General features: G+C 35.8%; 2 protein-coding genes and 1 long non-coding RNA gene across 3 annotated transcripts; 2 read left to right on the top strand and 1 right to left on the bottom strand.

Moving 5' to 3' along the window:
- The first annotated feature begins 3,192 nt into the window (after window positions 1-3,192).
- On the top strand, window positions 3,193-4,176 carry LOC140139558 (uncharacterized). Its single transcript, XR_011857168.1, has 3 exons — window positions 3,193-3,268; window positions 3,824-3,947; window positions 4,105-4,176. It is a non-coding gene; the product is annotated as an uncharacterized lncRNA (long non-coding RNA).
- A 1,429-nt stretch (window positions 4,177-5,605) lies between these two features.
- On the top strand, window positions 5,606-11,439 carry LOC140139083 (probable tubulin polyglutamylase ttll-15). The gene is made up of 4 exons (XM_072160864.1): window positions 5,606-5,712; window positions 8,598-8,670; window positions 10,494-10,607; window positions 11,323-11,439. Exons 1-4 carry the CDS (start codon window positions 5,609-5,611, stop codon window positions 11,437-11,439), a joined length of 408 nt encoding a protein of 135 aa, XP_072016965.1. The 5' UTR covers window positions 5,606-5,608.
- Window positions 11,440-12,421: 982 nt separating this feature from the next.
- LOC140140109 (alpha-2,8-sialyltransferase 8B-like) lies at window positions 12,422-25,216 on the bottom strand. The gene is made up of 4 exons (XM_072161936.1): window positions 25,190-25,216; window positions 25,039-25,074; window positions 20,683-21,216; window positions 12,422-17,432 (listed from the first exon to the last, which is right to left on the bottom strand). Exons 3-4 carry the CDS (start codon window positions 21,114-21,116, stop codon window positions 17,171-17,173), a joined length of 696 nt encoding a protein of 231 aa, XP_072018037.1. The 5' UTR covers window positions 21,117-21,216; window positions 25,039-25,074; window positions 25,190-25,216; the 3' UTR covers window positions 12,422-17,170.
- Window positions 25,217-26,355: the final 1,139 nt, after the last annotated feature.

Raw genomic sequence — 26,355 nt, 5'->3', positions numbered from 1 at the left:
CACCACCACCCAACCCATCCGCATATCATTTGTAGTTACTTAGGCTTCTTGTAAAGAAATGGTTCGTCCATTTCAGATTTTATTTTGTTCAGCTTTAGCATCCACAATTCGAAATAAAACCCTTGTTGTACAATATGCCGAAATAAAATGTGTATTTTTTCGTTTTTGCAGATTTGAACCTTGATCAGGATATCCTCGTCCAAGAATTTATTTCTGATCAATACCTGATCTGTGGCCACTCATTTAATATAGGCGCCTATGTGTTATTGACGTCTATTGAACCATTGCGATTCTACATTAATCATCATGAATTTAACCACAGAATTGCTCCCGAGAAATTCTCTCTTGATGATTTTAATGACACCAGAAAATATATCTCAGATGGACACAAAAAATCCAAGCAACATGAAGAGGTATGTAGGAAACTCTCACAATATTTATGGCAATAATGATGATGGTAAATGGTGATGGCCACAAAGAATATTCACACCGTGTGTCTGTCCCAATTATTGATAATGATAATGATAATAGTATTGACCACGAAGATGACAATGATGATAAACATGACGTAGACCATAATACACGGTTATTTGATGTATACAGAATTGGCTTCATTGTTAACTAAATGCAAACTATAGATGGCGCTCTTTATCCTAAATCATATTTCTCTATTTGGTAGGTGATTAATACTGCCATTAAAACAGCTGGAATAGTTGAAACAAGCAACAAGGAAATGTTGTTAACATATTTTATCAAACTATAAAAGGAATTATTTGTATTAAGAGCTTGTCCTCGGTTGAGTGGTTTAAATCTTATTTAACTGGTAGGAGGCAAATCGTCAATGTTAACCAGGTTGATTCTGCCCCACTTGATATTTCCTGTGGAGTTCCGCAAGGCAGTATCCTTGGTCCACTCCTCTTTCTCTGCTATGTGAACGACATGACCACCAGTGTCGACTGCAAATCACTTTTATATGCTGATGACAGTGTCTTGCTTGTTTCTGATAAAGATCCCCAAAATATCGTTGATAAACTGAGTCTCGAATTAGACTCTTGCAGGCAATGGATGATAGATAATAAGCTCTCCCTTCATCTTGGTAAAACTGAGGCCATCTTATTTGGTACCAAAAGGAAGCTAAATTCAGTTGATAGTTTTACTGTTGCTTGCAATGGGGAGCTAATTAATACCTCTCTGTCTGTGAAATATTTAGGGGTCACCCTAGATAACACTCTTTCCGGTGAATCAATTGCTTCTAATATTATCAAAAAAGCAAACGGGAGACTCAAATTCTTGTACAGACATGCAGACTTTTTATGCATGAAAACACGCAAGACACTGTGTTCAGCTTTAATTCTTTGTCATTTCGATTATGCATGTTCTTCATGGTATACAGGGTTATCTAAAAACTACAAAAACAAATTACAAATTATGCAAAACAAGATCGTTCGTTTTATTTTGGATGTGGGGCCACGTACTCATATTGGGCAGAAAGAATTGGATTCTGTGGGTATGCTATCAAGTCAAGACAGAGTAGTTCAATTAAAACTTAGTCATGTTTTTAAAATTTTCCATAACTGTTGTCCTGAATATATGAAAATGCATTTTACTAGAGTATCATCTCTTCATAATTACAGTACCAGGGGTAGTCCATTCAACTTTAAGGTTCCTCACTCCAAGGGCCAAAATAGCCTCACTTTCTTTAATAGTGCAATTCATCATTGGAACTAACTGCCAAATGAAATCAAGAACATCAATGATTTTAAATTGTACAAACAATCTGTCAAACAGTTGTTAGCTGATCAAGGGTCTATTTGATTTTTAGGGTTTGAGCTGGTCTCACATTTCTGCTTTTTGCGTCCTTTGTGCACGTTGTCTCTGTTCTTGTTTTTGTATGGCAGTTTGTTCCTATATTTCTCTTGTTTGTAAAGGACCCCAATGGAAATAAGCTTTTCCCAAGGCTTTTTGGGCTATCCTTGGTACTTGTGTTGATTTGTAATTTCGTTATACAATTTTGATGTGCAATATATTTTATTTTGTTATAACAATACTGTATAAGTAGTGTAATTTGTATGTTATTCTTATAGTACCAAATAAAATCAATCAATCAATCAATTGAAAGAGTAATTTCCAGTAACTAAATAGCGCCACCAATTTGGTCATAAATAGGCACATTTTATATCCAAACAAGCTATAAAAATGCTATAAAAGTGAATAATTTTGTAAAAGAGGGGAAATTAAAGTTGCGAATGACTCAAAAGCATCTGTATACATTAGCATGATATCGCTTTTAGCTGTTTAAGCCTAAAATTTGGATCTACATTGGGTGTTTTTAAACTAATAAATGATCCCATGAGTACGAGTCATAATGACTAATGAATGTTGAGGATGGTTTAAGGATGATGATGATGGTGATAGTGATGAAGATGACGGTAATGATAACGATGATGGCAATAATGATGTTAACGGTGATGATGACGGTAATGGCGACATAGATGATGATGCCGATGATGTCGATGGTGATGATGGAGTTGATAACGATACTTGTTGTTGTTGATGATAATAATGATGACGGCGTTGTTGATGACAAAGATGCTGATCATGATGACAATGCTGATGACGACGAAGACAACGATGGTGTTAAATGTAGAGAACAATGTATTATGGCGACATTCACAATGATGAATATTTATGTAGACGACGATGACCATTGTGATCACTACTTCTACAATGACGATGGTGATAGTGTTTTTTGTAATGTTCTTGCTGATGATAATAATAATCAGGCGGAAGAAGAGAAGGAGAGGGGAGAAGAATTAGAATTAGTAAGAGCATTTCAGCACTGACTGACATTGTTTCAGAGAACTGTTTGAAACATTCATTTTACCATATCAGCACTGTTATGCAATATTAGTACTAGCAGCCATAGTGATCTAACCATACAACGTTTTAGTCGTTGCCGGCGATTTTGTTGAACTGGTTGCGATTTGACGCTAGGGTATGCCAGCTACTTCTTATCTGTGTATCGCCAAACCGCCTAAGCGGCGTCATCGCTACACGTTCCTTAGTATGAAATACTCTAATGCAGTATCAAGAGGAGATGCCATCAAAGTGGAAGACATGTTAGTGGAAAAGAGTATGTTGATATTTGAATTTAAGTTGTTAATGTTTTGACTCCCCTCCGTCTCGTTGCAGTTTCCGGAAATGAAGCGTCGCGTTGAAGCAGGGTACAACAAAGGACAGGTGATAGCCAGTTACATAACAGACGCAGGTAAATTCGTATTTAACTTATCGTGGTCTTGTACCAGATAGTAACATTGCAAAGGTTATACATATTTTTTTTCAAATAAAGGTGCTGAGAATTTAGCCAGTTAGCGGGGTTTTTATCGGGTTAGCCGTCAGACAAGCTTAGAACTGTCAAGCCAGTGTTCTTTCCCCCAATATTGTCGATGTATTGGCATTATAACAGATGTATTAAATCATATGATATTCATAACAATCTGAATAAGAGTTAGAGTTTGAAATAAAAACCCTTTAGAGTTTGAAATAAAAACCTTAAAAAAAAAAAAAAAGAATAATCCAAGTTAACATTGTTTTTGAGCATAATGAGGCTACCGTTGGACCCTTGCTTACTTGAAACTTCTCTACCTGCATTTAGAGACATCTCCCTCTCTGCCTCCGTCTCGCACTCCTCCCCTCCCTCTCTCGTTTTCCCTATTGTCATCGCCCCCTTCCTTTGTGTAAGCCTCTCCTTTTCTCTACCTCTCTTTACTTTACTTGTTCGGTATTAATCAATATCTCTGTTCCCGGGATCTATTCTGTGAAGGTTATAATGTATCCAAGATACACGCCCAGATTTATGATGCTATTCGAAGTGTTTTGTACAACGGAAGGGATGCAATTCTACAAGAATATCGGAAAATGTACCATGGATTTAAGCCACCTGTTAGGTAAGGATCGTTGCACGTAATTACTATGATACACAACATGCTCATCTATCAGGGGGCACAGTTCTTTAACCCCAATACATAATGCACATTCATTGAATTGAATACAAATACTCATTCAGTTATTCTTTAAGCACTACCAATAATGTTTTGTTTTCAGATGTAATTTCTTTGAATTGACTAGGTGGGATTTTATTCTTGGATCTAATATGCAAGTTTACTTACTCGAGGTATGTATACTATTTGGTATATCTTATGCTGGTTTCATACTTTTTGCCGCTTGCCGCTGAGCGGCGTGACGCTTCATCATGCTGCTTGCACTTGTCTGCAAGCGGAGCGGTACACTGCTAGGCGGCAGCGGTATGACTCTGAAAGCCACTCTTGCCACTCAGCCAAAATCGTATTTTGTTCTCATACGTCTGAGCGGCACCGCTACCAGTTGACTTGAATTCAACTCCCAGCGGTGTTGTCACCGCAACAAAGCGGTGGAGTGTCCGATATATCGGCTTGCCGCCGGTCACCGCTTACGTTTCTGGTGCGACTGCGCAGTGAAGCAAAATCATATTCAGAGTGGCAATGTGGCAAGCGGAAAGTATGAAACCAGCATTAATGTCGTGATCAGAAATTCGGAAAACACATGTGTTGTCATTTAATGACAAGAAGAGCATGTCGTTGGTGGGCTTTGATTGAAAAGCATTGAGGCACCGTGCTGGTGACAGTGTTCTGAAGCTTCATCTGTTTGTGTAAACTATCATTCATGGCATACAACTTATTCCAGCAAAATGTTTAGCAAAATTTAGAAAGATTTATTGTCCTACAATGAAATATTGCAGAGCTCCATATCAAATTTTAGAATTACATGGTGCAACATTACAATATACATAATAATTGGACCGCTTGGAGTCTTTTTCAATTATTATTTATTATCAATATTCAGGGATATTAATATTTGATTAAACGATCTTTTTCAGAATATACCTTCATTTTTTTTTCAAAACCGATTTGTTGGCATATTTGTAATACTTACACATGTTCCAACCTGCAAACTGTCAAATTCGCCCTATTTGTAGTAAACGGGATGATTTTCTGTTGGTCCGAAATATTATCATAATTTTTAGATTATGATAATATGTTAGAACGATCTCAAATCGTAGTCTCGTGGAGGGAGTGTAACCAAACTGGCTGCGTAGGAGACCAACTCTGAGGCCGCACTCGCCGTCCTTATCCAAAAATGATGTTGTTTCTTTGCAAATTCCCAATGTTTTTCGCGTCCAAATGTATTGGAAACTTTCATAATGATTGCACATTATCATTTTGGAAGAAAAAAAGAAAAATGTAAAAATATCGTACATTTTAAGGCTTTAATTATCGGGGATGACGGGTTAGTAAAATGGTCTTCTTGCTCGTTTCTCACCACTGCGGCCCGGATTCAATTCCCCGCGGTGCCACATAGATTGGTTGCCGATCCATGCTCGTACTCGAAGGGTTTTCTCCGGGTGCTCCAGTTTTCCTCTTGTATCTAAAATCGGACCTCTTCCCATACCATTATTAGGGCGGTAGGACCAAACTATACGTGGTTCGACCACTTCAACATATTCTCAGTAGGAACGATTCACTATAATTATACAACGTTTCTTTACATCTAGGTCAACGCATCCCCCGATATGACTTCCCAGGGAGTCGGTCATTGGAGAACCATCAGATACGAACGCGTTTTATTTTCTTATCTGCATATTCTCGGATCTGACAAAGGTGGTCACGGAAATCGGTGAGAATGTTTATAATGCTTGATTGTGTCATTCGCATGATGCTGTGGTTGGTGGTATAACGAGGTGTGTGGGTGGGGAGGGTTGTGCCTTTGGGGTGGGGTGTTTGGTTGGTGCAACGTGAGTAGAATGGATAAAGTCTGCGCATGTATGTACGTTTGTTATCTATCATAAAGCATTAGTTTGGGGGTGGAGAGAAGTGAGAAGCGAAAATCTACTTCATCACTGTGCAACATTTACTATCACGGCCATGCGCGTATTTTTCCGGCTTTTGGGGCGCCAGCCCCACGGGGTAAAAGCAAGGGGCGGCCAAAACGAAGGGGCTTTTCACTTTTTCAAACGACCCGAAAAAATATTGGGTCAACCTTTTCGGGCTGTTGAGGAAGGGGCGGCAAAATTGAATTTCCTTCAGCCCCCGGGGTAGGAGCGGCCACGGTACGCCACTGACGGGTATAGAATAGTATGATCCAAGTCTTTTAATTCGTTTAATATGAACAAGAAACAATCGACGTTTCAGGATTATAAACAATACCTTTTGGTAGGTAAAAACAGCAAGTAGCACTAGTAGAATGTAAGCTAATGTAAAATATATAATTATGCTGCTGCATGTGCCTCATTTCGCATAGTGGCTGGGGATGGGTGCCGGACTCATCTGGGGTGGGGGTCGCTTTAGGTCGTCCCCGAGTGACATGGTTATGGAATGATCTCTGTATTAATAAGCCATGTGACTTGGGGATGATATGGAGTGGCCCCAGCTTGGGGTGGGTGTGGTGCTTGTTACCGGTTGTTGTGTGAGGTGGGACACATGTGGCGGCCGACGGGTGCATCCTTTTGATATGGATGTACACATATTTCATATGTAATGTTCGAACCTTTTGATGTATTTTGTTTGACCCCTGGGCACCCATGGAACAGTGTTTTTACACTGATTGGGTATCCCCAGGCTAAAGAAGATGTAATAAATAAATAAATAAATAAATAAATAAATAAATAAATTTATAAATATATAATAAAGAAGACAGATAAAAATGACAAGCACAGAATGAAATGAATTTATAATAATAATAAAAATAAAAATCATTTGAGTGGGAAAAACACATGCAGATACAACTAGGTCAAAAGGGTAATACCATATCTATGACCAGCCATTCCAATTGTTTTTGTAAATCTAAATAGAAGACACAAACAGAATAAGCCCAATCGCCATTGCAACTTCCGGTTTTTGAGAGTAGTTTTGGGGCACTTTGACCTCTGACATATCGGGTAAATTGCTGTAATTAATATTAATTAATTTATTATTGTCATAATGTTACCATTAAACAAATTTGAATAATAAATTTATCCAATAATAATGTTTTTTGGGTTTGATTGTATTCTTGTAAAATACTTTAGATCACATTTTGTACGCACAAAAACCATTTTTTTCTGAATTTTCCCAATAAGTCAGAGGTTAAAGTATCCCAAAACAGCAAAAACTCTCCCAAAATGCATTGCAAACTTCCAATGCCGATTTGGCTTATTGATCAGGTCCTACAATGCAGCAAAGGTAATGGAACTACAAATTACAAAAACCAACCAAAAACTCAATCAAACCTAAATCATTTAACGCTTGAATCATATTAAATTTTTAGTGTGTTTCATTTTTGGTGTCTGTGTTATTAGGATTTAGAGGTTGCGGGTGTTGTGCGTAGTGGAGGCAATATGAAGAATGAGTGATATGTAGAATTTTAAGCGAACTTGCGATGTCATGAGTGGACTATATGGTGCATACTGCAGTTACTGTCCGTTTTCCTATACACAATACACAGTGCTCTTACCATTGACGCGTGACCTCTACAAATAGCGTACGTTAGAAGAATGGGGATTTGCCTAGTTAACGTCGCTGTGTGAAAAATAACCGGCCAATATTAAAAGTACTCTTCTAAAATTCTAGAAAATATAGTTATGTAACATGTCCTAAATTTTTAGCTAATTTAGATGTTTGGAAATATTCGTACTTTGGTGTTTTAGGAAGGGTATGTAAACGGCAGATAACACCAAAAAATATGAACAAATTATTTCCAAACCGTGTTAAGTCAACAATCATTATGTTGCTCATTTTCAAGAATGCTGGTTAACAAAAAGCAGACCATTGTCTCATTTCGTGAACAAAGGTCCACGTACCATTGTTTCCTTGCGTTTCCTTTATAATCGGTTACCCAACTGAAGCTATAATACCAACTCATTGCGATACCGCACATATAAAACAGACACATGTGCACAACCAGAGAAGATCTGATTTAATCAGTTGAGCTGTTTTCAATGAGTGTTATCTTGGTTTAATAGCTTTTAATGGGGTTTATTAAGTCCTGCAAAGTTCGTGGTGAATTCTACTGTAGACATGACTGCATCATGGCTCGTTGTAATTTCCCAGATTGCTCCTGCTAACATCTTCCTCTACTGTTGACACACTACTACTGCAAAGGAAAATCTGTCACTTTGTCGTATTTCACACATGATTGCACAGATGTGTATACATTTGTATAAAAGAAACTATATCCCAGTCTCCCACTCATAGGTTGTGGGTTCGAGCCCCGGTGACGACATCATGTTATACCCTTGAGTAAGTCACTTTATCTAGATTAATCCTCTCCAACCAGGTGTATAAATGGGTACTAGCTCTCTCTCTAATGCTGGGAAGGTAACATTCTCACTGTAGAGGAGATGTGGCGATCCCCCGGAACAACATTTCACGGATGAGTCTGGCCTAATCGCCAGAGAGATGGGCACTCCGTCCTGTAAAAAGTTCAGGTTCGACTAATTTACCTTTATCCGATATCACTCTGATACACAATAGCTACGCGCGAAATTTTTTTTAATGTGTTTCTTGGTCTTTAATTTTGTACAGATTACGAAATAGTAACGTTCTCGTGTCCAAAGCCATGTGTTATGAACCAACGTGCGAGTCATGCTCATTAGAGGTAAGATAAAAGCACTGAAATAAAGTTTATGATATGGGTAAAGAGTACAAATTTGTGTTTAAGTAATTGTATAGTGTTCAGGTTTTCTAATTGTACATGTACTACAGCAAACAATTAAAACCACACCCCTCAATAAACATTGCATGCATTTTCTGACGACTATGGCCCAAGACCAGAGGATGATTTAAGCACTTCCCACCACGCCACTGTGTTGACTTGCGGTTAGCACAGCTGTGTGAGTGAACATGACACGACTGCTCGCACATAGCATTGACGGCCATGGTTAAATTTGAATTTGGACTGATATATTTACAATAAAAACGCATTCACAATGCTGGTCGATTTCACATTTTATGTTACCTACAGAAGGTGTGAATTATCCTTCATGCATACATCACTTTAGATCTGAAATCGACCAACTAATAATGACACACGCACAATTCTTAAACAACATCTTTTGCACAGAGTTCAATGGGATTTGAAAAGTAAAGTGGCAGTTGAAACTCTGGTGATAACACGTTTGCAGTGCATGATGGGGCTTCCTTAAATCATCCTCTGGCCCAAGACACATCACATCAATAATTTAGCAGCTACTAGAGAATCGCAGGTAAAAAACGTATACCATATTCATACCAATATAAACCATTGACTGAGTCAAATAAGCAGTTAGTTTTAAGTCCAGTGAGGTTTTGCTCAATTATTCACTAGAATAGATAATTACTTGGAATAAACAGTAGAGAGTGATGACATTTTTTTATATACCAAAACAAGTTTTATTAATTTGTATTAAATACTGGTTAGTAACAAAAAAAACTTATTAATTAATCAAAGATAAATACATAGATTGACTGATTTAGGCCAACATTAAGTGTTTTAGATGCATTTTAATGTAATGAAAGTAAATATTACCAATCAATCATGCAATCGATTCATTGATTGACAAAGTCTATTATTACTTTTGTAGATTGATACAACTTTTGATTACTATTTTATGGAACACTCTGAGTGTACACTAAGCTTGCACATAAAACTACACCAGGCACAAAAAGAAACTCGTCAGTTATATTTATCCTTGCTGTTCAATAACTTGATAATTCTGAAATATACATTTTGTTAATTGGACTTTGCTTTCTCATTTGACACCCTGTTCGTGAAAAACGAACAAAAATTGACCAAGATATGCGCCTCCAAAGCCTCAAACCCCAAAATCAAAGGTTGCATTTTCAATGATTTTCAATGGGAAAGCATCGTTGTATTGTACACAAGCACCACGGGTCAATCAATAAAGCACACAATGTAACAGGCACAATTGAATTGTTAAAATTGCAACTTTTCATTTTGGGGTTTGAGAGTTTGGAGGCGCATATCTTGGTCAATTCTTGCTCAATATTCACGAACAGGGTGTCAAATGAGAAAGAAAAGTCCAATTAACAAAATGTATATTGAACAGCAGGGATGAATATAACTGACGAGTTTCTTTTGTGCCTGGTGTAGTTTAAAAGTAAATCTTATATATTCAATCAATCGTTTAGTTAACCATTCCAATTCATTGATTGATGGATTGACAGATCAAACAACAATCGATCAATCGATGAATCAGTCGATTTTAACAATCAATTAAAGTCATTATATATTTTGAATTGACCGAAGGTTCTTTTAATATCACCAAGAGATGCGCCTACCACGGTATTTTTTGACATAATTATGACGTATATTTAAATTAATTCTATTACAATTAAAATTATGTTCAATTTAAAACGAATGCAAAACGGTAATGATTTATAGCATTTTCATATACGAATACTTTATTTACTAATAATCAGGAATGTCTTCTGTGTGGGCACTGCCTTACTACTGATCACGTGACCATGTTAAAGGACTCATTTGGAGAGCATTTAAATAGACTGGACCTGAGACGACTTCATCCAAAGCCTATGGTAAATTTTATCAGCTATTAAGCTTACATTTGTTATAATTTGCAGCAGTAGTGTGTTGTCGCAATATTACATTATACATGGAAGAGGAACAAAATTAAATTAACATCTACATCAGAAACTAAGAAGACTATCATCAATAAATAGCACCCGACCCAACAAGGCTGGGGCTGTCATCAGTAGATATATTTCTAGTGTCCATTTATATTCAACATTATGCATTATTTTCCCGCACATTAAATTTATACCCGCGCGATAAACAATAGAATCAAGATAGCAGGCACATTAAATAATACATTTTAGATATTGTTGGAGCATCAGAGGGTGGGTGGGGAGCAGTAAAGGTGCGCTCAAGCATTAGAATGACTACTGTCTCTGATAGATTGGTCTAACAATATTTGTTTGCATATGTTTGTATCGGTAATTAATTTGCCCAAACTCCATAATATTATAATTTTGTCGATGGATGGCGTCTGGATTAATTTAGCTTTCATCAAAAGTACTCTATGCTTGTAGCCGAGGTTTTACGGTATAAATATATAACAAGTTGTCTTCTTATATGGAAATGTTATTGTGATGTAAGTTTATGTTTAACTCAAACAAATCAAACATCAGGATAATCAAGCTTCTGGATAAATTTCGTATCGTGTGTTTTATACGCTCTTTAGGCCTATTGCTTCGTAGTTTTTGATAGCGTACTGATTATTTTACATTTCAGACACATGCAGGGGTGACGGGCACATATTACTGGAAGGAATACGTTCCGAAACGTGAGAGCCTAAACCAAGCCTGGTTTGACGACAAATGCAAACAAGATACATACTGGTGTACATGAGGTCCTGGCTACTACTGTCAGTGACTCAATTTTGGAACATTTTTCACTTTCTTGTAATGGTCTATCTTTTAACGTGGTTTACTCTATATAGGGTCCACAACTTATAAGTTCTTTTAGGGCCTTTTCCTCCGTCATCAAACACATCATTCTGTCAAGGCTAGCGCTAAAACTACATAGGCCCCAGACCTATATGGTACACTAACGGGCCCTACCCCATAGATTTATACTTTGCCCATCTTGTCCCCAGAGGTCAAAGGTCACGGGCCCCAGATTTCGGAATGGAGAACCCTTTTTTCATATTCGGAATTCAGCATCGAAGTGGTTACGTAATTCTCTTGGTTACCGGATCACGCTACTTTGGTATGCCTTCGAGTGCCATATACTTTATGTGGTGATCATTTCGATCGTGGTTCATTACTCTAGCGCGTGATCCCGTTGACATAGTAACATTACGTAACTTCGATACTGAATAGAGAACCTCTTTTCATTTTCGGAGTAGAGAACACGGTGGCTTATATCGGAATAAAGAACCTTCTTTCGTTTTCGGAATAGAGAACCCATTTTTTCATATTCGGTAGTTCACCACGTAAACATATGGCTCAAAATTCGGACAGATAGTATCAGTTTGTGAATGAGGACATCGTATAAGTTCCTTGTACTACATATTCGGAATAGAGAACCCTTTTTCATATTCGGAATAAAGAACCTTTTCTGTTTTCGGAATAGAGAACCTTCGTAATAGAGAACCTTTTTAATTTTCGGAATAGTGAACCTTCGGAATAGCGAACCTTCGGAATAGCGAAGTTGCCCACTACAACAGGTTGATCCATGACACTAATTAACTCATAAATTATACTTCACGTCTGGTTGGCCGACGACCGTATAAGTGCCCTGAAAACGTTATACACGCAACGTAATATAAATTCTGATTATACATTGTATAATAAAAACGATTTTCAAAAGTTTTATTATGAAAAAGTACCACAACTGTTTAAACATTTTTTTAAACAAATTTAAATTAAAAAAAATAAATAACAAGTTCAAGTTCAATTTATTATCAAATGTGACCCGTTTCATAAAACCAGGAACAAGTCGTATTTTTGACATTTCATGATTTGAATAAAAATGTAAGCACTGGGCAATAAGCTTTAAAATGATACCAAAAATATACATAGTATCAATACTTTTCAAGATAATTATATGGATAATTTTGTAAATGGTACCTTGATATTTTTGCCGAATTGCTATTCTGATTAATGTACTAATTAGTTTCCTTGCACAGGCTTGAATTGGGATTAACATAGTTCAACTGTTATTTATTGATTAAATAAATGTCTTTTTAATAAGTACTTTCAAGGATTTGAAAGTCCATTTAGTCCCACAGTCGAATAACATGAAATTAAGAATTCCAAAATTGCATTTGTTTTTATGAGATTGTCATTATGAGAAAGGCCTATAACTCAAAAACATGTCTGGTGACTTGTTCACAAATACATTCAGCCTTTGGCCAATAGTATACGCTGGCAAAGTGACGTAGTTAATCGGATTAACTACTATAGCAATAGATGAATACTATTTTGACTATATCGCCCCGCACTACAACGTTCATGCGGTACCGATGCATTGAACCATAGATGTCAACGAAATGGTAATCACTTGCACCTGTAAGATTAGTCTCTTTGAAAATAGCGGTATTGTATTCAATTTATTATATGATTGAGGCCAGGTGATGAGTGCAATCTGCTGTAGTGCAGAGCGATCTATTCAAAAATTGTATTCATCTATTGCTATGGTAGTTAATCCGATTATGACGTCAATTCGCCAGCATATTACAAATATGTTTCGTTATAAAACGTTACAAATACATAAATAACACAACACAATTTATTTTAAAATATAAGTGCAGTGAGATAAACAGTATATTGATGACTTAAGTTGTTTGTGTAGATATTTACCATTAACTACACTAATTTCTTATAATGAATGCATGAAAAACAAATAAGGCTAAGCCTGCTAAAGTGTTCGAGTCATCCGTATTTAACAAAGAATAAAACTTCTGACGAGTTGGACGAATTGAAAACCCAGACTGGCAGGTATCTTGAACGCAAGCTGGTAAAAAAAATGCAAATGAGAACAAAATATGTGACCATCCACCACAACTGAGCCCGGATGTCGTCAGTGCCACTATTGAAAAATGCTCCATTGAACTTAACAATAAACAATAGGAAACAAAGGATTTATTGACTGTTTTATTGATTTTTCACTACTTAAATGTCAAGTACTATATGATATACATCATTTTAAAGCTAATTTCAAGCAGAATATTTTGGTTGAATATCTCAAAAATGATGGTTGGCGACTGAGGGCTCAGTTGTGCTGGATGGTCACATATACTCAATATGCCCTGTTTCGCAAAGGACACACGCCTGACATTCTCTATCAATATTCTGAATTCTACCAGTCTCAATAAATAGTGAGTGACTCGAACACCTCAACCGGCTAATTTCAACAGAAAACTGCTATATTTCAGGATAAAGGAGAGGTTTTTTTTTAATTCCCTGTACTTGAGACTGGTGGGGAAAAGACACACAACAGAGATGTAAGCCACGAAAAACTCCTGTGAAATGCATGAAAATGCCCCAAAAAAGAGCCAATCCAAAGCAACCGAACAGGAATAAAATTCTTGAAATAATGAAATTACATCAATCAATCAATCAATCAATCAATCAATCAATCAATCAATAAATAAATAATCTCTGGTACAAAAATAATAACCACTAGCCGCCTGCTCTTAATCAACTACTGTTCACACAAGCAACTCACACATCATGGAAGTTATTTAAAATTAAAAAAACATGGAGATGGTCTGTGTCTAGTTCAGAAAGTGAATGCACATGGCAAGAAGCCCGGGCAGCCAAAAAGCTGGGAAATGACAAGCACAGATCAGCCCAACAGTTGCATTGACAAAATAAACAACAAAACCATGAAGAGGAATCATTATTCATAATTAATTGTACACAGTAGTTGTAAAAAAGAAGTGAAATCTCTTATACCAGACCAATGTTTTTTAAAATCAAACGTTTTATACCCTTTATATAATCCAATCTAAAGGTTTGCTGTACAAAGGTTTGTGTCTGTTGGGTGAACTGCGTTGTAAGAGTGTCAGATTATTTTGCTCATTCAATGTAAAAACCGTAGTTAGGTGTACTTAAGGTTATTACGGTAATTATTTTAAACTGTTCTGATTTGGTAGTTCACAGCATCTTACGAATGGTAGTGAGCTTTGGCAAAAATTGCATTGCTCAATTCATAGCGAGCGTGTAGAAGAATAAAAATATCACAGATATACTTTTATAGGTGCTGCGGTTCTTGAGTTACGTTGTAAAGAGGGCTGAAACAACAACACTTTTGTAAAACGTACATAACTAATTAACCACAATAAATTAAGCAAGTTTGCAGAGTATACGATTTGTAGAATGAACCTTTGCAAAACATCAAGGTGTTAATTTTCAATAATATATTGATCTAGATAATGAAAATAGATTTTTAGGTTGCTTCGACCAACAATACCTCGTCTATCCTTAAACTATGTTCTTGTTCTGTGCTATGTCCTTGTTCTGTGGCCCATTCAGTGATTTGCTCATCCGGACGATCGTAAAAAAATCATCAAAATTCAGATTTTGGTACCTTTGTCATTGAAAATAAGTGCACATCCCCTCAGCATGTATAAATAAGTAATTTTTAAATAAAAGGAATGTCTGGATTTCCAAGTTTGCTTTCTAAAAACAACTGGAATTCTAGTTGCCAATGTTACTGGAAAAAGCTTGGAAATGCAATTAAATGAATAAAAAATCACAGATTTGTCCAAAATGAGCCTCTCAGAATGTGGATTTTCTTGGATTCTGGACTATCTTTTGCTGGATTTTTTTTGCCTTTGGACACTTTAAAAGTCTGGATTTCCAACAATCATGACTGGACAAAAAGTCTGTAAATCCGAACTCTTCTATAAGGGGTGTGCATCTATTTTCTCGAATAGCCCATTATTACATTCAAATTATATTGAAACAATACCAACATTGTCTATTTCAGTCAATTATTAGTCACACTAATTAATGAATAATTCAATAGCTACACCTCGTTGTTACCAACCGAATTGCACTGCTCCTGTTTAGGTCCCTTAAAAATAAGTGCACATCCCCTATGAGCATGTACCGGTACATGTATAAATGAGTAATTTTTAAATAAAAGAAATGTCTGGATTTCCAACTTTGCTTTCTAAAAACAACTGGAATTCTAGTTGCCAAATGTTACTGGAAAAAGCTTGGAAATGCAATTAAATGAATAAAAAATCACGGATTTGTCCAAAATGAGCCTCTCAGAATGTGGATTTTCTTGGATTCTGGACTATTTTTTGCTGGATTTTTTCCACCTTTGGACACTTTAAAAGTCTGGATTTCCAACAATCATGACTGGACAAAAAGTCTGTAAATCCGAACTCTTCTATAAGGGGTGTGCATTTATTTTCTCGAATAGCCCATTATTACATTCAAATTATATTGAAACAATACCAACATTGTCTATTTCAGTCAATTATTAGTCACACTAATTAATGAATAATTTAATAGCTACACCTTGTTGTTACCAACCGAATTGCACTGCTCCTGTTTAGGTCCCTTTAAAAATAAGTGCACATCCCCTATGAGCATGTATAAATGAGTAATTTTTAAATAAAAGAAATACATGTATCTGGATTTCCAAGTTTGCTTTCTAAAAACAACTGGAATTCTAGTTGCCAATGTTACTGGAAAAAGCTTGGAAATGCAAATAAATGAATGAAAAATCACGGATTTGTCCAAAACGAGCCTCTCAGATGGATTATCTTGGATTCTGGACTATTTTTGCTGGATTCGTTCGCCTTTGGACACTTTAAAAGTCTGGATTTCCAACAATCATGACTGAACAAAAAGTCTGTAAATCCGAACTCTTCTATAAGGGGTGTGCATTTATTTTCTCGAATAGCCCATTATTACATTCAAATTATATTGAAACAATACCAACATTGTCTATTTCAGTCAATTATTAGTCACACTAATTAATGAATAATTCAATAGCTACACCTTGTTGTTACCAACCGAATTGCATTGCTCCTGTTTAGGTCCTTAAAAAATAAGTGCACATCCCCTATGAGCATGTATAAATGAGTAATTTTTAAATAAAAGAAATGTCTGGATTTCCAAGTTTGCTTTCTAAAAACAACTGGAACTCTAGTTGCCAATGTTACTGGAAAAAGCTTGGAAATGCAAAAAATGGATGACAAATCACGGATTGGTCCAAAATGAGCCTCTCAGAATGTGGATTTTCTTGGATTCTGGACTATTTTTTGCTAGATTTTTTTCGCCTTTGGACACTTTAAAAGTCTGGATTTCCAACAAGCATGACTGAACAAAAAGTCTGTAAATCCGAACTCTTCTATAGGGAGTGTGCATCTATTTTCTCGAATAGCCCATTATTACATTTAAATTATATTGAAACAATACCAACATTGTCTATTTCAGTCAATTATTAGTCACACTAATTAATGAATAATTCAATAGCTACACTAATTAATGAATAATTCAATAGCTACACCTTGATGTTACCAACCGAATTGCACTGCTCCTGTTAAGGTCCCTTAATAATGAATATTCATGATTATATGTGTGTACTGTATCCGAAGTAATTAATGAATAATTCAATAGCTACACCTTGATGTTACCAACCGAATTGCATTGCTCCTGTTTAGGGCCCTTAATAATGAATATTCATGATTATATGTGTGTGCTGTATCCGAAGTAAAGTTAAAATTTTCAGTATCATAATAATGATTACTTATAGGGTTATTATTCTCATCCTTGTAAAATGGATAAAATCCATAAACGGAGATTTTGTTACATATAGTAGCTGCAAATGTAAAACAGAGTAGTCCACTTGTAGGGTAGTGAAGGTCCCATATTCTGTAATGAGAATTAAGAAAACAATACATTAATAAGAGATTGGTAAAATAAATTAGCCTTTTCGAAGTATGGTGTACACAAGAGGGCAGTCTTCAAGTTGGGTAAAACCCGGCAATTTCAAAAGACTTTACCCACTTCATGCAGCGCCATCATATTGTGCTCGAAAAGGCTAATAGAGGTAGTATTGGTGTTTGTTGTTTTAACAATTAAATAACAACAATGCAACCAAATATGGGTATTTATATCTGAGACTACTATAACTACACCAGGCACAAAAAGAAACTTGTCAGTTATATTCATCCTTGCTGTTCAATAACTTGATAGTTTTGGATTATTCTGAAATATGCATTTTGTTAATTGCACTTTGCTTTCTCATTTGACACCCTGTTTGTGAAAAACAAACAAGAATTGACCAAGATATGCGCCTCCAAAGCCTCAAACCCCAAAATCAGAAGTTGCATTTTCAACGATTTTCAATGGGAACGCATCGTTGTATTGCACACAAGCACCACGGGCCAATCAATAAAGCACACAGTGTAGCAGGCACAATTGAATCGTTAAAATTGCAACTTTTCATTTTGGGGTTTGAGAGTTTGGAGGCGCATATCTTGGTCAATTCTTGCTCTATGTTCACGAACAGGGTGTCAAATGAGAAAGAAAAGTCCAATTAACAAAATGTATATTTCAGAATAATCCAAAATTATCAAGTTATTGAACAGCAAGGATGAATATAACTGACAAGTTTCTTTTTGTGCCTGGTGTAGTTATATGTTGGAGAAATAAAGTTGAATCTATGTGGTAAATTAAATATGAGAAAGGTTTTTTAACACAAGTCAACACATACATTGTGTTTATTTTATTTTTCCGTCTCGAATATGATTTCGGAATGACTTCCAAACCTCTTTCTTAAAGCTTCTTGGATGAGAAGATGATAGAGGGCGGGTATTGAACTGAAGGCCTATAGATAATAACATCACTGCTCTTCTCCATCTGACTTATTAGCTCAGTTGGTAGAGCATCGGTCCGGTGATCCGAAGGTCCCAGATTCAAATCCTGGATAGTCAATTTTTTCACTGGCTGTCATTTTTGTATGTGTTGACTTGTGTTAAAAAACCTTTCTCATAGTTATATGTTAATTTATATGGAAACCAGTCATTCCTCCTCCTCCTCCTCGTCATCGTCATCATCATCATCATCATCATCATCATCATCATCATCATCATCATCATCATCATCATCATCATCATCATCATCATCATCATCATCATCATCATCATCATCATCATCATCATCATCATCATCATCATCATCATCGTGTCTTCCTATTTAAAAGAAGAAAGAACCTAATAAACAAATGCTTAAAAATGAACAATATTAGATCGCTAGGTTATTGCATGACACAATGAAAATTAGCCTCCACGTCCATCGCCAAAATCCTGGCATTTTTCGCTAAAATTTATTTAAAAAAACACCCAATTGGGCTATTTCACGTTAAGTGCACACTTACTACAGTCTCAGAGAGGGTCAAAATTAGAACTCCTTAAATTCATCAAAATTCTATGATTTTTAGAGCTTCATGATGTTCCAAATTCAATTCCAAATTATTAGAGCGTGGGATCATCAATAACATTGTTAAATTCATCACTAAAGCTTCAATGGGAAAATGCATGGCGTCTGGAGAGAGCATTTTGTTTACCAAAATAACATTGACCACTTCAGTGCTATGTAATTCAAATAATGTATGGGTCACAATTACTTGCATTTTTTTACATTGCTCATCAGATGATAATACACATTTTTTAATCATTCTACATGACATTTTTGTTAAAAATTAAAGTGCGGGCTTCTGTAAATCCAGAAGCAAGTTACTTTATTATAACAGTATATTCTTTAGTGTATCATTTTTCTTATCATAAATATTAATTATGATGTGTTTTAATGAAATATTGTTAAATGGCCATATTTTTTCAGTAGAACTTATATTTTCTGAGCTTTCCAACATATGGGTGTCTGGAGAGGACATTTTGTTTAACAATCAGTTTTGCAATTTTTTCACTGATATTCAAGCAGCAAACTTACATCAGTCTAAAACTTTTCATCAGATGTTATTACACACAAATACTGCACTAAAAACCATACCATCTCTTGTATTTTATTTTTAATGTAGGCTCCTGTAAATTCAGACACAGGTCACAGCTATTTGGTGAGGCATGAAATCCACTCTTTCATCATCAAAAAAAATCTTGAAATTAGCCGTTTCTGACTACAAATGGTCACTTTTATGTTGTCAATAAAAGTAAAACATTCACTTGAAATAAAAGTACATGCTTTTTGTGAGCTGTTAAGGACCACTGTTTTTGGTTGTTCTGGAGAGGACATTCTGTTTAACAACATGATATCATCATATATTGGGTACTTGAAGTATTGCCTTGTCTTGTTAGAGGGAAGGAGAAGGCTAATTTTGTAAAAGGAAGTCAAACATTGGTTTTGAGTGAATTGCCGATTTACCCCCGTTCTGGAGAGGACACACTTTTAACGCGAAATCAAGACACCAAAACTGTCAGGTTGTGATATTTGATATAAATATCCTCAGAACTAATTGTCCTGTTTTTTGATTGCATAACACCCTGAAGGTTTCTAAAGATGCAAGTTTTGGCAGGAACTACCAATTTAGTTTCAATTTTGAAAGTACTTGTTTTGGAGAGGACATCAAATTTTTTGTTGAACACAGAATCTACATAATTACAAAAATGGTCATAATTTTCACAATACTTGACCATTTTATGCCAAATAACTTGCATTGTATTGTGTCATGCTTCATACTTTGTTACCAAAACAATAGCTACCAAGGAGACATACTTATATTCCTAAGAAATCATTCACAAGACATTCAAAATGTGAAATGTAAACTCCAGAAATGTGTTTAAAATGCATTTAAATGCAAAAATCTGATATAACAAGTTGTCAGAATTAAATGAAATGCTCCTGCAGCTTCTCCTCCATAACACCCATCTAATGAAATCACCCACATTATATAATGTTCCAAATTCAGGCATCCAGAAATGCTGAAGCACCATTTTGAAAAGTGCACACTTAATGTGAAACAGCCCAATTAGTATATCCAAACATTGCTAACCACATAACCACAATGTGGAACCCCACATTATTCTGAAATAATAAATAGAATGAAACAAATACATAAAATGGAAAATTATTATATCTAATTTATTTTGGCAATAATATTACTCACGTTCTTGTCGGCAATAGTAGGTCGGAATCTCTTCCTGAAAATGCTAAACGTATTCCTTTGCGTTGAAGATCTCCTCCATTCAAAATATCATACATTTCCCGTAAGTATCCCCGACTTGTCTTTGCACGTTTAAAATGCCAAAAAATTGAGTTCTCAGGTAAGGAATACAAACGTTCCTGTAATGTTTTGTTCTGTAGCAAATTTTCAAATCCTTCCCTGTTTATAGCCATAATGGTAGTTTTGATTCCAACGTCATCTGTGTAGCCTTTCAGTGTAGCCATGTTAAATCGAAGAACCAAGTCCATGCTGTCAATTTCGTTTCCACATTTGCTGTTGCTGAGGATTCCACTGTTTCCTACAACGGCGCAATTTTGGAATTGACGCGTTAATATGCCGAATGAAGGATCATTGGAACACTTATTACAAAGCAGCATATCATTTTTCTTACTTGAGTCTAAATAGTTGTCATTCTTGCCTTTTTTGTAGAATGCATGAAGTGTTGATTTTCCTTTGACATGCTCCAATATGCAAGGGCTGTTTAGAAAGATAATATCACAGAACATAATAGTATTAAATAACTATTTGATTGCTCAAGACACATAAATATTTTATGGTGATATAATACAGTAAAGGTTCGCCTAATGGTGCACGTGGGCTCATTTGCTTGAGGTTCATTTTATGTGCAAATAGATGGCTAAAATCCAAACAAGAATATTACAAGAATAATAAGATTTCTTGTCCTTATTTTCTGGTGGGAGATTTACAGGAGGGCAGTTTTAGGTTATGCCTAAAATTCCAAATATGTCAAGGGAGCCCATAGCGGCATTAGGCGAATATTTACAGACATTAAGGTAGAAATGGATAGAGCACCCTGCTCCTGGAAAAGATGAGTCACCTGATAAAGATTGCTTGTTGCCGGTTCTTTATAAATCAAACCATGAATTCCCAAAGATTTACGGGAGGGCAGTGCCCGCTATATGAAATACCACACCGTTCAAAAGCAGCACCAATAAAAATTCCTTTAAAAAGGAATGGGGCGCCCAATGGGAGCTTTGTTGTGATGTGCTGAAATCTGGGGGGAGGGGGCAGTCCCACTTTGGAGGTGATGCGTATGTAGGGCTATTAAGAACCCCTTTTTACCATCGCTGTCACCCAAAGACCCCATTACCAGCACATGCTCTGTCACCCAAAGACCCCATATTTTTCCTTTAGATCTGTCACCCAAAAACTAAACCGTAATATTTCCATCTGAACAGCAACGAGTCGTCTATCACTGATTTTTGAGGCTTATGTTGGCTCTCACCCAAAGACCCCATTAAAAAAGGTCATATTCTCACCCAATGCCCCCTAATTTAGATCCAAACGGTCCCTCTCTCACCCAAATGACCCCATATTTTGTACACTGATTTGTGCTCTCACAGAATGCCAAAAATCATGCTCTCAGGCTTGCATTGACTTTATATTTTTTTATATTTTGCTATCACCGGATGCCCCTTACTGGGCAGCCCTATCTCTACACCTATATCCATTTCATATTGAAGTGCCACCCCCGGGGCTGAAATGTAACCGTTTGGATACAATTTTTTTCTTAACAATAATGTAACATTAGCATAGTAAGCAAAGAAAGATTAGGAAAAGTAAAGTATATTTATTGCAGTGAGAGAGGTGTAAAAGATGGGACGAAAGAGGGTTGGTTTCAAATAAAAAGGAATATATCTTAGCATTTCAGTTAGGGCCTACTATTGTTAGCAAATCATGTTGTGGGGGTTGTTGGAGCAGAATTATTTTATTCAAAATATAGGTTTGTTAAGGATTGTTTTCCAAGTGGACATATTATATAATTATAACTGTCGGTTGTAATACCTCACAATATTGCATGCCTGGTTATTGATTTAATGGAAAGTCGCCGCGGATATCATGTTTTAAGAGCATTTGAACTTGTTTTTTAACATGCTTTAGCGACACAAAAGTGACTGTGTAATGGGCGTTTTTATTAACCAATAATTTTGTATTTCAAACAAAGATGACAAGCCTATACGCACGGGATTTTAATGATGTTTGTAAAGGTAAGTGTTTTAAATAACATGCCGCTCTTCACCTGGATCATAGGCCTACTCTGCGCTCGTAATAGCGCCATCTCTTCAAAGCATTTTAAAAAGACATTAAGGCATTTTCATTAATTTTGTATTTCAATCGTTAATTCCGCTGTATATAGAACTACTTTACTTGCATTCAATGCATATTAGTAAACAGTAATAAAATCAAAACCAAGCAAGTTGTGTTTTTATTTCTAAGCTGGGCATACTTTAAGGGCTGGAGTATGAACGTTAGGACAGTATTTATTGTGGGACATTAGAGCACATCAGACATATAGAATTGCATTCTGTATACGAAGAATGTCCTTCTGATATCAAATAATTTTGATTTTTGAAATTAAGCTATTTAATGCACATTTTATGGCAAATCATTAAAATTGATATTTTGATATTTAACAGTACTTGAAGTAAACTTTATAAATCTGATGATTTATACTTGAAGTGTATGTAGGTGGGATGAAAAGCCGACGATCAATTGAAAATTTTGACCTTTCGTATTGAAGATGTGGATTTTTTTCCCCAAAACACCAAAAAAATTAGGTGTTTTTGGGAAAAAATCCATATCTTCAATATAAAAGGTCAAAATTTTCAATTGACCGTCAACTTTTCCTCCCTGCTACATACACTTTAAGAATATATCATTAGATTTATATAATTTACTTCGAGGACTGTATCAAAAATTTGAAAAATATGAAATTTTTATAATTTGTCATAAAATTTGTATTATATTGTGATTTTCAAAAATGAAAATTATTTGATATCAGAAAGACATGCTTCAGATTCAGAATGCAATTCGATAGGTCTGAGGTGCTCTCATGTCCCACAAAAAAACTGTCGAAAACGCATAATAAACGCTCATTTTAGATCCCTTAAGCAAAACAGTTGAAAAGTAAATATAGCAAGACCGAAATTAGAAGGTTTTTACAAAGTCAAGCCAAATAAGGGGGTGCCGCCGTAGCGGGTGCCCCCCCCAAATCTTACCAAATTAGCCAAGAAATCTGCCGTTTTGTCTATAGATGGGTCCGTCCATGTCAAATCAACCAAAAGTTAGCCCAGACCCCCCATTTTTGGCTGAATTTTTGTTTCTAGGTAGGTCTTATTAGTATGTTTCATGGCTGTAAATTTCAATACATGTTTTAACTGTCCACATGGTCAACCATTGGTCAGAAAACGGGGGGTCTCCTGGCAAATTTTCACCCGGACCCAACTTTGGATGCCGCCTATTCCTCCATCAATAGTTTGATTTGCTCAAACTTGCTTGTGGGCTCAGATATGTACCCATAGACAATGTATCATGTGACATGAGTCATATGATCACATATTTTGGCACCAGGGACCCCCAAAATGACAAAATCACACTTCCGGTTCAATAAATGATCAACTTTGGGTGCTCGTAACTTTAAACGGAAAGCAGATATCTGAAATTTAGAGCCAGATTCTGAAAATATGACATAAGGTTAGCTAGAATGCAACATTGCAGCTTTATATCTGTTCAGAACAGGAAGTTATGAGCTACCAAAGTTGGTAAAAATCACCAATGACACTTGGGAGTGCCAAATATGGGGGGTCTGGGCCAAACTTCAAACGGCCATTTCTCAAAAACGACTTGGCCTATGAGCAGTGTTCGAAATAAGCACTTATCCTCTTGTCCAAAAATCACTGGGGACAACCATATTGAGCTATGTACTTATCCCCTACGCAAAATTTTTGTATGGGTTACTTCATTGTGGCCACAAAAGATTACTCTGATGGAATTTCATCAAAATCTGAGAGGGTCACCTGGGGACCCCTGGTTGATTTGATATGGACTGACCCAGATACACAAAGTAAATTGAACAAATAATGTATTTAAACACATTAAATTTCCCAGTGTACCATTGTTTTATCAAAAAATTGCTGAATAATAAAGGCAAGCAGGCCTGAATCTGGTATTTCATCAGTGTTGCCACGCGACAACTCTACCACTTTTCGGTTTCAGTCGCTGTTGTTGTAGCGCCGTAACAGGACAAATGAACTAGATTTTGGGCGTGCTTGCCTTAATTATTCAGCTTTTTTTTTTTTTGATAAAACAATGATACACAGTAAAGTTGAATTATAACCTGGCTTTGATCTTAAATTAGCAATAACAAATTACTTCTTTAGCTTGTTCAATGATCACATCACACGGTTAATTTAAGTTTAAATTCAGTTTGAATAAGGGTTGCTATATCGAAGGCCAGCTATGTTAAATTAAGGAAATATCGTGTGGTTTTATTCTTACCATAATTGAGTTGTATTGATCTCCGACAGCTTCACGCTTCAAAAGAAAGTAGCAAACGTAGGTAAAATAATAATAATAAAAAAATAATAATAACAATAACAATAACAATAACAATAACAATAACAATAATAATAATAGATTTAGTACTTACCGTAAAATAGTTGTATTGAACTCCCGGGTTTTTCTAAAGAAAAAATCAGAATAAAATTTGATTAATTTACAAATTATATACATAATTATGAGGAATTTAAACTTGTCACTTGTCTGTGTACATGATCTCTAAAAATAAATGAAACGTTGGATGAAATATACCATCAAAATACTATTAATTTCAGTTAACATCTGATATTTACAATTGTTCAGCTTTATTCCATGAAATTTGACAGGAAATATGCAACATTTACCACAGGCTCTGATTTCAAACTGGTCCAGGATTCGGGTGACCATAACTAGGCAAGAAACTTAATAACTTTTTATACTAGCGGTCACCTGTCTTTCGCGGTCAGGGTTTTTCGCGGTTGGTAAATTTTGTACATTTTGCGTATATGTAAATGTTTTATTTAATGTGATTAATGGTATGAGAGGAGATGATCATTTAGAACTTAGAAGTATAATATTTAGTATCTTTTCCATATAAATCAATGGCTTGAAATTGCAATTAGATCATGTCTTGCCCTGTGGGATGCTGGTCGCTCTGATATTTAAGATTTTTATGCATTTGTTTCTACAGTACTTTTTAGCCCATTTTGGACAAATTTGTTGTACCTTTTGGCTCATTTTTTGTCATTTTCATCCAAGTTTGTCCCCCACCTTGAAATGTACCTTGCTGCCCCTGCCTCCTGCAAAAGTCCTGGCTACATCACTGAGCAGATGAACACAATTTTATTCACATCCCTCTTGGCCCGCTGTGGCCTGCTGGCTGATCTGATATTTTAGATTTCTATGCGTTTGTTGTACTTTTGATTTGTTAGCCCATTTTGGATAAATTTGTCGTACTCTTTAGCCCATTTGTGACAATTCTCCCCCCATGAAATTTGCCTCCCCCCTCTCTCTCTCTCTGAAAAAGTTCTGGCTACACCACTGTGCAGCTGAAACAATTTTATTCACATTTCCTTACACTCTATTTCATATAAGTTATGATCATACCTGATCATACATTATGCTGATAACATTAAACATAGCACTACCACAAAGCAGAGTAGGCCTATTCATGGTGTGGTTTGGCAACCCTGATTAATTTGTCCTTCAAAAGTTTCACTTTAACTATAGGTTCTCCATAAAAACACAGAATACATGCTAATGTTGATCAATTAGTTG

This window comes from Amphiura filiformis, chromosome 18 (genome assembly GCF_039555335.1).
Source record: "Amphiura filiformis chromosome 18, Afil_fr2py, whole genome shotgun sequence".
In the NCBI taxonomy this organism is placed as follows: Eukaryota; Metazoa; Echinodermata; class Ophiuroidea; order Amphilepidida; family Amphiuridae; genus Amphiura; species Amphiura filiformis.
The sequence above is the reverse complement of the archived record's forward strand: the minus strand, read 5'-3'. Positions and strand labels throughout refer to the sequence as shown.